This window comes from Leuresthes tenuis, unplaced genomic scaffold (genome assembly GCF_036924035.1).
Source record: "Leuresthes tenuis unplaced genomic scaffold, fLeuTen1.0.hap1 SCAF_5, whole genome shotgun sequence".
Lineage (NCBI taxonomy): Eukaryota > Metazoa > Chordata > Actinopteri > Atheriniformes > Atherinopsidae > Leuresthes > Leuresthes tenuis.
In genome coordinates, this window is record NW_027325359.1 from 20,395,513 (window position 1) to 20,409,555 (window position 14,043).

General features: G+C 39.5%; 1 protein-coding gene across 2 annotated transcripts in view; it reads left to right on the forward strand.

Annotated features, from left to right (window-relative positions):
- The window catches only part of met (MET proto-oncogene, receptor tyrosine kinase), a 74,985-nt gene that overhangs the window by 37,325 nt on the left and 23,617 nt on the right, over window positions 1–14,043 (forward strand). For both annotated transcript variants that reach the window (XM_072386431.1, XM_072386432.1), the window contains exons 7-11: window positions 497–611; window positions 1,417–1,553; window positions 1,834–1,998; window positions 2,398–2,497; window positions 13,020–13,229. In XM_072386431.1, the coding sequence (XP_072242532.1) occupies window positions 497–611; window positions 1,417–1,553; window positions 1,834–1,998; window positions 2,398–2,497; window positions 13,020–13,229 (727 nt within the window). The remainder of the gene's footprint in view (window positions 1–496; window positions 612–1,416; window positions 1,554–1,833; window positions 1,999–2,397; window positions 2,498–13,019; window positions 13,230–14,043) is intronic.

A 14,043-nucleotide genomic window follows, 5' to 3' on the forward strand; every position in this document is an offset into this window, starting at 1 on the left:
TGTGTGGGACAAAAGTACTGTTCCTGCACAGTATCTGCAAAGCCAACTTTTCAGACGCAGAGAGAGACACAGTATGTGTAAAAAGGAGGATGGGTGAGACCCGTACACTGGCATCCCATAAGGGAGCAGGTTTAATAGGGGTTATTGTGCTTAAGGGAGATTGTTATGAGAAGTGCCCCTCCCTCTCTCTTTTTGCTGCAGCAGGCCACATTCAACACATGATTGCCTTAACTGAAAAATTGCTGGGAAAAATCGCTGAATCCAAACTTTCCACTCCACTGGAGCCATGTCTCATTCTAGAGTCCTTTTTTGCTACAAACAGCCTCATTACAAGCTGATGGAAAAAAAATATAAACACTGCCCACACAATCCCAGATGAAGATTGTGTCTTGCATTCCTGCAGGGTACTGCTTGATCATTGAATTAGGCTAAATGCTGGGAGCTGTGAAAGGGTATAATGCCTGGTTTGTGTGTTGTTTGGGGGGGGTGTTTATAGATGGACTGAGATCCAGTGTTCCCCAGTCTTCATTGGGAACTTCACCCCATCCGGACACACAGTGAAGGTCACCAGTGGTCACAAGGAAGCCAAGATAGAAGGTTTTACATTTGTGGTAAGAAGTGTGTTTGTTTGTTTTTTTTACAATTTTTGGTACAAAATCTGTATATTTCAAAAGTGTTGAAATATACATGTTTGGCATGATGTATGAAACAACAACAAAAGAAAAAACAGTGCCTCTGTACAGTGCTGATTGAAAAATCCTCCTGAGTTTTGAGTTTTTCACATTCTGTTACCTTTCAGGCACCTCTCAAAATCGATTCTATTAAAGGGGAACTCCGGTATTTTTAAACCTAGACCTTATTTCTGGCATGAAATACGTTTATCTACTCACCGAGAACAGTTTGGCGAAAGTCGGCGTCCTTCGAAAGCTATTTAGAAAACTCGCGATCAGCGTAAAGTTAATTGGTTAGAGTTAATTGGGCAGGGACGATGCAGCCTCTAAATAAGGCATTATCTGTCTTTATTTCACCAATACTTTAAGAAGAATGAATGATCGAACGTGTACTATAGCTCTGTTAGCACATAGCTACTGTTATGTGGCTACTTGCAGCTATAGGAGAGCTAACAGATGTCTCGATTCTGCCATTGCTGTCAAAGGCTTACATCAATGGGGTATTTCAGTCTTTTTTTTCATGACTGTACAAAAGAACAGTTTTTGAAGATGAGACTGGAACAACAAAATGTTAAAAAGGCTCTGAAAACTTTCCAGCAACACCGCATAGATTACTGGTGAAATATACTCGTGCTTATTTTACTGTGACAGTCTTTAGTCCATTCATACAGTCAGTTTAAAAATGGATAGGTTGGACTTCATAAACATAGTCTTTATCAAATTATCTTCTTGCGTCTGCATCAAGGAACCAGTAATCAACGAAATCTTCCCCACTTTTGGCCCAAAATCTGGAAACACCATGTTGACCATCAGAGGAGCCTTCCTGGATACAGGAAATGAGCAAGAGGTGACTGTAGGAAAGTCGATCTGTAAGATCCAGAGGTCAGTATACACTCTTTCTGTCTTGCTCTTACAGTTCTAGTGTATGCCTCATGCTGTCCATGATGTCCTTTTACTTTGAACATTCTTATTTTTGTTTCCTCTTTTTCTTACTGTGCTACGTTTCCCCATTCAAACAGGAGGAATTTTTCCGCAGGACTAATGCAATAGAACTGCACGAATAGCGACTTGGACAATACCTTCTATTACCATACCCAACACACCCAAAACAACAATAAATTTGTGTTGTTTTTCATCCCTCAATCCTTATCTCCACCATCAGCTTGTCGTCTACCATGCTGACCTGTAAGACGCCTCCGTATGCCGTTCCCTCGGAGCAGCCCATAAAGCTGACCGTGGATTCAGTTGAGCTCTATGCCCCCATGATGTTCACCTACAACCAAGAACCCATTATCAACAGCATCCAGCCTTCACGCTCCTTTGTGAGGTTAGAATGATATTCATTCAGAATTTGTTTCAGTTTGATTTGAAGTTTATGTCCTAAAAGTCTTCACATCTGAGTTGTGGCCAGCACTGAAGGACTTACACATTTGTTTCTTCAAGGAATGTTTTTTATATCCCTCTTTGTAAAAGTCACCTTGGCTAATCTCCTTTGAATTTGAGTTCATGCATGTTTCTGCACCTCACAGGAAGTAGAGAGAGAAAGAGGAGATATTTTGTGGATGGTCCGAGACAGATTAATGCTTTAGTTTTACAGCAGTAGGAAACGGGTGGGAGGTGATGAGTGACTAAACTCCTAACGCTAACAGCAGGTCCCTCCCAGTGGGAATCTCCTGTGTCTGTGTCTGATGCAAACGCAAATCCGTTCTCATCCCCCTCACTGTAGCGGAGGCTGCACGGTATCGGCTCATGGCTTCTTCCTTCAATCCGGCCTCCAGCCCCAGATGGTTCTCACCACCGGTCAGGATGCTGCAGTCTTCCATGTGGTGAGTACCAGACAGATTCTGATTCAGTATTATTTGTGATCTTTACACAAATGTTGGTACATTTAAATCCTCTCTGATAAATGCTTCCCTAATTCCTTTTGGAATTCAGGAATATTTCAGGTTGCATGTAGGTTACTTTGCAAACATTTTTCACAACATGCCCAGTTCCTAAAAAAAGACCAAAACCAACCTCAATAAAAGACTGGAAAATTAAATGGTGAGGAACATGTTGAACATGTTGCTGATCAGGTAAATTGACAACAGGTCAGTAACATGATTGGTTATAAAAAAAAAAGAGCACCTGTGAGAAGCATCTCTAAGAAGTAAAGATGTCATTACAACCCCTGCATAGGCTTAGGGACACCTTCAGAAATCATTGTCTGTGGACACAGGTCATCATGCCATCCACAAATGCAGGTTGAACTGTGATCATGCAAAGAAGAATACACACGTGAACATGATCCAGAAATACTGTCATCATCTCAGGGCCAAAGTAATTTGGAATTAACTGAAGCAAAGTGGAAAATTGCTTTTTGGTCAGATTAATAAAAAATGTATATTCTTTTTGGAAATCATGGATGCTACATCCTGTAGACTAAAGAGCATCAAACTTGTTATCAGTGCTCAGTTTTAAAGGCTGCATCTCTGATTGTATGGAGGTGCATTAGTGCCTGTGAAACTGGCAGCTTACACATCTGGAAAGGCACCATCAATGCTGAAGATAAATCCAGGTTTTAGAGCAACATATTGCTATTGCATATTTAATGACGACAATGCTAAACCATGTACTGCACCTATTACAACAGCATGGCTTCATAGTAGAAATGTCTGGGTGCTGACTGGCCTGCCAGCAGTCATCAGTTGAAAACGTTTGATGCACCATGAATTATAAAATACAACAAAAATGACCTGGTACTGTAGACGAGCTAGAATCTAATATCAGACAAAAATGGGATCACAATACTCTCCCAAAGGTGCAACAGCTGGTTTCCTCAGCTCCCAGGTCTTGGTGGACTGCTGAGTACTGCTGCACAGTGGTAAACATGGCCCTATCTCACTGTTTTTAAGAGTTTTAGCTGCCATTAATATTAACACAAGCAAGTAATTTTTCATGAAATACTATAATGTCTCACTTTCAACATATCATATATGTTCTATGTTTTATTGGAATAAACCGTTGGTTTATGAAATTCACAAATGATGGCATTCTTTTTATTTATTTATGTTTTACACAGCATCTCAACTTTTTTGGAATTCAGGTTGCAAACCAAGTGCGGATATAGTTCCTGCCTGCTACAATGTCAGAGCTGAAACATCAGCACTGAGCAGGCCTCATCACATGCTCAGTATCAGTATTTGCTTTTAGGCTATTTATTTTTGTTTGGATGCTGTTTTCACTGGATCTGCTTTTCTGTAGCAGTTCAAATGAGAACGAGGAATGAAAATTAATCTTGACCTGATTCACTATTTTGGATAGAAGAGCCATAAATAACACCATTAATAAGACTATTAAAGCTTTCAAGAAATGCGTCTTTCCCTCCTTGTCATGTGCATACCTTTCTGTCATCTTTCAAACACCTGTTTAAACATCCCACTTATATCACAAATAAAGCCATTGTTTCAATATTTGTGGTGTTTGAGATGCAGTAGAAAGGCAAACATAAATATGGCAAATTTACTTTTGATTCCTGACTTAGTTCCTGAGTTTAGTTGAGGCTTTGCATATCCTGGATCCATTTAGTTAAATGATAAAAAGAAAACCTATTAGTGATGATGTTGTATAGCAGGCAAAGTGGAAAAATAAACATTTCACTACTACAAAGTCACATGAATGGTATTCTCATTATACATACTTGCCCCCTCCAGAAACGATTTAGAAGAAAAAGAATTCCTGACAATGGAAAAGAGCTACAGTTTCAGACAGACATGAGAGGAAAGGAAATGGAAAATCCACAGTCTGATGTGTAGGATCCAACTGTCACCTCTGACTCACGCACAGTAGCAGAAGTGAAGCCTTTAGGATGCTCTGGCACTCCTCACCTCCGTCAGGCTGTATTTTACTTATTGCAGGGAAGAGATTCACACATTCACATATTCACGCCTGAAGGACATCGTATCTGTCTCAGCCCAACCACTCTTTACAGCATCAGTCTGGAGCTGTTTCAAATTATAGAAGCTGATATACACCGTGCTTTCACCACACTGTCTGCAGGCCTTTAAAATCTCTGCTATTCATGTAGCTCAATTATAAAAGCATTGAAAAGGGAGTTGAATCCACATAAAATGTCACCTAGGTCATAATTCAAAGGCAGCTGAGCTTGGTTTCAACTCTTTCTGTCTGGCTCCATTCATCAGGCCCTGTGCCAAAGTGACTGTAGTTTACTTGTGTATACAGCATTAAATTACCTGAACAGGAGGATCGTGCATGAACAGAGGGACGGCTGCACAATGTCATCTTTCATGATAAAACTACTTGCACCCAACATGCTATGCATACATTTTTAGGAGTACATATCTGTACATATACATATATTTATGATTTATCTTTTGGATGTATTAACATTTTTTTTTTCAATTCTCCGGCAGAAGTGTCATTCATAATAACTGTCATCTTTAATTTTGCTTATTTTTTCACTTTGAAATGTTTCAGATATTTGAAGTTCTATATTTCTCTTGAGAAATTTCCCTTATTCTTGATTCATTGAGATACTGACAGAGACAAAAACTAAGGGATTTGTTTCCTTTTGGAATTTCAATGAGATTACCTGGTGGAATGAGGTTCAGCATGCTTCCCCATGTCTGTGTTTTGGAGCTTCTCTTGACAAAAGGACATAAAGCTTTACGGGAAGATAAAGACCTCCAATTCATAACACAGACACACCATTTAAAGGGGGGAAAAGAACAACAGGCCTTTGACCAGTCTTGTGCTGTGTCAGCAATCTTTTCATGTTACAGCCAGAAAAGACTCAACACTGTCCAAAGTAATAATACTGATCACAAAACTCCCCAGCACAACTTTCTGACATTCCTATACACAGTCATAGAAACTAATGTCTAACAGATTGTTTTTTTATTGCAGCTGCTGCTAAAATTATACTCATTTGTCTTATTTTCAAATAGAGAAATTAAAAAACAAGAAAAAAATGTGTCTTCTTCTTAGGCCAACTTTATATAAGCAGAACTTAAACAGAAATTCCACAAAAACAGCTATAACATTGTCTAAAGCAACTTTTTCTCTACAAGTAAGGTGACGTCGCAATTACAAGTATCTTAAGTACGCATTCTGTTAGAGTAAAAGTGACATGTTTCCTGGTAAGTCATAAACAAGCAACTCTTCACATACAGGGAAGGTATGCTGTTGTTTGTTTGATGTTTACCTTTGGGTTTCAGTTTGAGAACAAGCAGTAATGATAGTATCTGATAATAATACACTCAGTAAACACACACTTACAGGACACATACTCTCATGCAAAAAGACTTCCAACTCAAATCCTGGTTAGGGAATATTCCTATAACACTAATCAGCCTTTCTCTCAGATACACACATGCACAGACACACATGAGCGCGCACCCCCCCCCCCTCGTCTCATCTTACAGACCCCCTTTCCCTGATCATTGACCTGTGTTCAGGTCAGTGGTTGATGGGTCTCCAAGGACCTCTGGCTACTTTACACACAACCACGAAAATTAGACGGAGGTTTGAGGCTGAATTGAGGTTTATGGCGCAAAAAAATCACGTTAATTCCTCCCTAGGTGTTTTTATCAATGCCTATTTGATCAATCAATTTCCACCCGTTCCAGTGGAGCTGCTCTGAAAGACAGCAGCAGGCGCTTTTTTCTGCACCTGGATGCGTCCGCATGGGAAAGTGTGCATCTGTGTGAGTTGAAGCAGTATGTTTGGGCGGCTCTCTGAGGATAAGAGTTAACAAAGACAGTTGAAAATTTGCTGTTTTAGGGCTATAAAAAGTTGTTTATATTGTACTTGTTAGAGTCTTCTAACATTGCACTGACCTCCCTCAGAGACAAGTCTGGGTTTTTTTTCACAAATTTCATCAGTTTAACTCATGGTTGTGTCTGTTTCACCACTGAAAGTTAATAAGTAACTAGGAGGAAGCAAAGACATTATTGCTGGAGTTAAGTGAAATAATGTAGACAGAGTCCAAAATCTCTCAAAAAATTCTAACATAAGCCACAAGCAGTAGTTGGTAAAAGTTTCACAACGCAGTGTGTTGTCTTGATACAGTACAAAACTGAAATATCACCTTACTGCTCAGAATTGAGTTACTATCGAAATGCTATACTAGGGAGTAGTGACGGACAAGGAAATTATTCCTGTCACAGACATTGTTTGCTCTCTGATTTAGAATGTTGATTAGGTCGCACTTTTTTGTGATCAAATCACACACAGCATCACTACTATTTTCATACAAACTTTCACTTCAGCTTGGTGGATGTTTACAGCATGTTGTGTGTAACAACACATCCAGTTCTAAATTCTTGTACAGTGAAGCCTTCAGTGTAACGAAAACAAACACCAAACATGCACCAACAACACATGTAATATCAGTGCTGAGATAAAAATATCACAGTTTTAGCTAAGTAGCTAGCTTTCATCACTTGGCATGGAAGTGGTCACTGTTAGTGCTGCTTATGTTTATTTGTCTGTTGGCAAAATTAATCTAAAAGTTGAGGATGGTTTGGCTTAAAATTTTCATCAGAGGCAAATGTGGCATGGCCAGACATGGAGGTGCAGAAAGGTGCAAAACACAGAGGGACTGCAGGAACTGCAAATGTTTGAACTCTCCAGGCTATTTGATGGTCAGGTTCTCATATTTTTTCAACATTCTCATAAGCCTCTTATTCTGATGTTACACTAAAGCTACAGCATTACTGGTTGTAATGTCACCTGTGGTATTTGAATAGTAGGGTCAATCAGGATTTAGTAACCTCGGGAAGTGTTACCTGGTCCTCCAGCAGAGGAGGTTTACACAATGGTAGTCATCGTTCAGTTCCTTTTCAAGTAAGTAGCACATGATGCTATTATGAATGGCTTTAAGATGACTGAAAGACAGCATGTCAAAATTTTCCCCGAGTAGTTGTTTTTTTTCAAACTTTCAAACTTGACCAAGACACTAATCTTTGTGGAAGAGAGAATGCATGAAGTGAAAGGCTTGTGTAAAATAAGTATAATTTCTTATTATTTAGAGAGGGATCATGTGCCATCGAGCACCAGCTGTCGCTTGTTAAATTCCTTCCAGTAAACGGGATGAGTTAGGGCTCAGCCTGGGAAGGGACAGTATAAGTGTCTTATTGTCTTAACCCTTGAAAATAGATGCAATGCTCTCTCACAAACCAACATCCCAGAGGTTTCCATCCCTAGCAAACTTGGAAATGTGAGCCAGCCTGTCATCCCTACAGAGGGATGTTCATAAACATAAATTAGGGCCATGCGATAAGTCTCCAAGAGGCCATTGTTTAAGAATGACGTTTGCAGTGTCCAGAATGTGTCCTATAAAAGGACAAGAAGCTATGAAATGTTCACACCAAAACAGGGTGCAGAGAAGAAAAAGAGCCACTCCAAAACACCAGCAGAGGTTCAGGGGTCTCAGCTGGAGCAAAGCATAAAAAAACAGCCAGTGTTGACTTGATATCTACCCTTGAGATCTCCAGCAAAGCCTGGTCTCAGCCAATCTCAGCTTTCCCACAAACATGAAAGAGTTTTTTGTTACAATCTGTCGTGAAAAGCTGGCATGGTTACATAGCCAAAGGAGCCTGCATATACACCCAAAAAAAGTGATCTGTGAATTTTCACATTGTAGTAGTGCAGCCCTTTCCTAACACAAAGCTCAGGGAGTGGATTTCATGATGCCAGCTTTGCTTTACAGAGCTGCACTATTACAGATATTTAAGTTTAACAAGAGGCTTCACCGTAGCCAGACACCTGTTGCTTGAACTCTCAAATGGTTTGTTTTGTGTCAGTGTTCTCTTCCTATCGCTTCCCAGAAGACTAAATCCTTCCAGCTGACACCTGAACGCCTCTTGAAGCTTCTTTCCTTTCTCATGCTCCCCACAGCTGGGGGTAGCCTTAGAACAGGAAGTCAATGAAGGTGAATGAGTAACATTTTTCCTTGGGTCATCAGTAATTCATTGCCCCTAATGTGTCCAGTGGACCTGTTGATTGGTTGACTGTGTTTTAAAGTTTACGGGATGAAAGTAACTAATTTTGTCATTGTAAAATGTGAAATTTCCTTCCAAGGGAAAAAAGGCTAATTTCTGTTGTTTGTACATATCAAACCGTGAGGGTTGTTATCTTTAGACCTAAGTTGAAAGATTATTTATTTATTTGTTTGGTTGCAGGTATTGGGTGAAACAAATATAAATAGATATAAATAATATAAATATTTTTATTATAAATGAATATGAAATAAATAGAGAATCCATTTTGATGAGATTTACGCTATGCTTTATCAATAAGGCACAGGAGTTCAGACCCATTAGCACCCTGTAATGGCAGCTACAGCTCCTTATTAAATATAAATTTTTGCTATGGAAGGTTCCTAATTGTGTGAACTGACATGGGAGTATCAAAGTGATCGATTTCTCTAAATCCTAAGGAAAGGAGCTTCATTCTGAAACAACAGTTTTGTTCTGTTGTTTCTTGCAATTTTCCAAGCAGCACAAAGTTGTGGTAACAAGGATTCATATAAATTATCACAGGAGGAGGATGATGAGTGCCTGTGACAACAATATTTTTCAGTTTTGTGAATATTTTCTCCTTTTTTTTAAAGACCAACCTTGATAATGAAATAATATTTTTCACTATATCTTATCACACTTATATGATACAAGTGGTAGAACCTCTGTGAAACAACATGATAAGATTGCATTAGAGAAGGCATCTAAAGCAGTTTTTGTACAATATCCCTTGAACATTGGTAGCTTTGGTGATCCTGAGCCACATCGCAGTTACGTGTAAGTGCGTTTGTATTTTGATTGTAGCATGGTTGTCTTTTTCCTAGTCCTTTTAGATTTCTCCTGCCATCTTACTTTAACCTCATGGCATGTTCAAGCGAGGTTCAAAGAAAAGAGCTGAAAAAAAGATAAAAGGAAGTACAATTTTTTCACTATTTCACCATAGCCACAAACTCGTGTGGCTCTGCTTGTAGATGATACTGGCAGATGGATGGTTCATCTAGTCAGAGTTAGAGTATTTTTAAGTGCCCGCTCAGTTCCAAACTGACAACTTTTTCTATATAACATCTTGGAAACTCTGTCTAACAGCTTTGCTTGAACAGCTGCTCTGTTAGAATCCAGTATGGATTCATGTCATACTTCTTGATTCATATTCAATACTTAGCCTACAAAGTACCAAGATTCTCATGAGATTTGCCTCATCACAATCATGAGAATCCATCTGACCAGGCTACAAGGTGTATGAGAAACTATAGTTCAGATCAATCAGTATCCTTATGGCTATTGGTGAGTTTTAGATGTGATGACAGTCAACAAAAATTACTCTAAGAGAGGTGGCAGATGTTGCTACGTTATCAGTTGGTCGAGAACTGGAGTATTCCTTCTCTCAAAGCAAAAGAAAGGTCCTGAAGAAAATCTGTTTTCTCTGATCTCCTAATTTGCTAACCTCAAAATTCTTTACTCATCTGTTTCTGCGTCCATCTTAGTGTAAAACTGAGAAGTTAACTTCTGGAGCAGTCTAACTTTATTGAGATGAGAGAGAAGTCTAAATTGATTAATGTTTAAAAAGTCAGAAAAGAAATAGATACAGCACAAAGTTTTTTTTCTATTAAAAAAGGAATGGGTGCAAAGTTCATAAAGTGTAAAATCAAGCTGTGAAACAGCTGGACCAGAGACATTAAATCCATAGCAAATGATCACACAACACAACATGTTAGGAAACAGAAGAAAACCACTCTGGTATAAATCACTCTAGATTTGACAAGCACTTTTGTATGTGGGAGCTCCGTTATGACTTGGCTTTTTTGCAGGCTGTTGCCACTAATGATCGTTCAGGGATGGTGGAGATTTGGGGATGGCTGCTTCTCTCATCACCCCACAGTAAACCTCTTGGCCTGCTGGCTGCCCCTCTCACGCAGCAATTGTATTTACAGCTGCTCCCACCTATAGCCCCTCACCTCCTCTCCCTAAATGAGAGGAGACATCGACTGAACAATGAAAACTGACTGAGGTTTCCTTTAATTCACTGGATATTTTTCCTTTTGCTGCACTCATGCGATGGTGGTGTGGGTGGGAAGATGGCGGGGTTGCTCTGCAGTCCAGTTCTATTTGTTCCTTATTGGTATGCGTAGGAGGGGGGTTAATTGGACTGCTTTTGTTAAGTGACCTAGTGCCCTCACACAAACGTACACACACATTTGATATAGTTGTATGTCTTTTATTTGTTTTTGATGTGTTTGTGTTTTTGCAATATATTTAAGCATTTGCAGATGTACATAACGTAGAGAGTGTGTTTGTGTGGGTCCATCTGGCCCACTAAGGAGTCAGATTGGCAAGTGTACAAGGAATTTTCAGCCATACTTCAACAGAGCCACTGCTACTGCAGTCAGTGTAACACTCCAGGGAGTAAGATATCAATCAGAGTGCTGGAAGTCACACTTCAGCCAGTTTGTCAAATGAGTCTAAAAACTTTGGAGAAAAACCTGTTTTATTTCATGAACAGTATTTTTCATTTTATTTAGTTCATCTGAAATCAAATTAGAAAAACTGTATTGACATCCTTTCTATTAATATTCTCAGCATCTAGAAATAAAATAACACATTGGGAACAAGGGTCATGACTTCTACACTACCACATGTGTAATGTTAGTCCTCACTCCTATATAATCTTTTTAAGGTTCATGACCCATACACGCTTTTCTTACCATTGGTTCCTTTATCAGCTGGCACTCTGTGTTGAAACCTACACCTATTTTATTAAACCCTAAATCACACAACAAAGATGTGTGCTGACTTAAATTATGCATGTATTCCTCCAGTTGAGGCACAAAACTCTGTGATCAGATCACTGTAGCTTATTCATAAGGAATTATGAATAATTGTACTATGAGGTTTTCTTTTCGGGATAATAAACATTTTCATCCTATTTTGGGGTTCGGCATAAAAGCATCTGCACCTGTTAATTCTCTCATAAGAATGTCCCCTTTGTTTGTTTTACCCATATATCACATCTTAGTAATATTGTTGCACAGAAATCTATCCATAGCCGCAATCTATATTTTAGAAAAAAATTAGTAAGTTGAACATCAAGAGGTTTTTATAGAGTGTGAAATACACTGAGAAAACACAAATCTCATGATAATGAATGAACAAAAATTCTCCCTTTTTGGCTGAATAAGTGGGACCATGTAAACGCCATAATTTACCTTAACTACTCACTAGAAAGATATGATCATTACTGGTTGCTTTAACAGTATTTTATCTGCATACAGAGTCTCCACTCATCAAACAGAAGTGGTACAAAGGTTGACTTCCCATGTTGACCCAAGGGTGCATATGTCTTTGCTACCTAGAAGATACACACTGGCTAACATTAGTTGCCACTGCAGAGTGAACATCAACAATATTGTTTCAGCACACGGACAAACAAATAGGCTAAGTGCACTTGTGTATATCTGTGTGGGGGAGTATTGATATTTGCAGTGTGTAATGAATGAACCACAGTTTCCACAGCTCTCTTTTCAACTCATCAGAAATGTGAAACCTGAGTATGGAAGCCGACAGAACATAAACAAAAGGCAATCTGCTGTGATGAATGCTGATTGACAGGCAGATTTATGTATATATCTTTTTATATACACCACTGGCATGTTAAGTGTAGGGGTAGCTTGTGCGGTTATCATCAACAGCAGCTTTTAAAATTGGTGGGCTCATTTATTTCACATGTCCCTGTAAATTTGCGTCTGTTGTTTTTGCCTCTGGGAGCTTTAACACAGATTTATTTAGTTATTAGGGCCCGAGCTGCAAGCAGCGAAGGCCCTATTGTATCTGAAGGCGTTACTATTATTTTTCTTTTTTAGAGGGGGGGGGGCGAGCTGCAGGTTGCCCTATTGTTTTTGCTATTTTTAGGGCCCGAGCTGCAAGCAGCGAAGGCCATGCCAATTTCCACAGCTTGCATATGATTGAACTCCTATAGATTTACTGGTAACATTTTCAAACTTGGTCAGGTTACTCTTCAGCCATGGGGGATTAAAAGTTAGGAGAATCTTTTCCAAAGTCTGAAGGGTGTGGCCGTGGCAGAACCTCAAACTTTGAATCTGACGTGGGATACAACTCTGTTGTGCCCTAAGGCCTTGTGTGTAAACACAGCAGTGGCTGCGAGCAGGTGTTGTCCCATATAATGTGTTGAGTATTAAAGTAACTGCCAAACTTAGAATCACTGCAATTTAAGTTTGTATATGGACTGAAAGCTGTTCTGTTTGTTTATGTAAAGTCAGAGGGTTCAATATATCCTTGTCTCTCTGTGGTCCCAAACATGTCTCCTCTTTAGATCTGTGTGTATGGTGAAAACCGTACCTCCATCCAGTGCACCACGCCATCCCTGGCTAAATTGGCCTTGCAGCCACCAGTGGTCACCAAGGTCGCATTTGTCCTGGATGGCTACTCTACAGATCAGTGGGACCTGATCTATGTTGAGGACCCACTGTTCCAGGACCCCAAGCTAACCTCCAAGGACAACAAGAGCATTGTGGAGCTCAAAGTAAGGATGCTTTTACATTAAAACAGCAACATCGTTTGCATTTATTTTCTACATAAGTTTCACAAAATAGCCCTCGCAATTTTGTAATCCAAACAGTAGAGGTCATCTACAGAACTGTAACCTTTGGTAAAGTTCTTGCTTTAAAGCTATGCTGCAGGAGAGACACTGGCAGAAACAGGTGCAAAACTCAAGAATGCTGCAGAAAATTGTCCTGTTTATGGATGTTAAGTAATAAAATCTCTATTTATGAGCTGTAGAAAATTTCAAAAGCTAGACAAAGTGCCCTGCAGAACAGTAAAAGCAAGAAAGGAGAAATAATAGAAACCAAACAAAAAGATATACGGGCACCAGTCTGTGATACGTGGCAAATACTTATACTACTACTAATACTAATACTGCTAGTCTGCTGAGTTTTCCTTTGGAGCCAAGTTCATGTCTGCTGGCCGGTGCATTTTACCTCATAATCTTCACACACATTCACACATACAGCTGGCCAGGATCCAGGTCAGGCTGGGAAGGAAACAATACAGAAAGAAAAACAGGACATGGAGTCTGTTTCCCATCGTATACACCCTCCACCCCAACCTCCCTATCGCTCCTCCACTGCTATACCTCTCTATGTACACTCTCTTTTGACTTGTATTGTTCTTGCTGTGGTCAAAGCTCTTGACATATTAATGCTACTTTTCAAACAAGCCACCGGAGTCCCCAGTGCCTGTTTTTGGAACACAATGAAATACATATTTCTTCCCCTTTTTTTTTTTTGGCTTTTTGACTGCGACAGTTCGTGGCAGCTGCTCTGAACCTCTCGCAA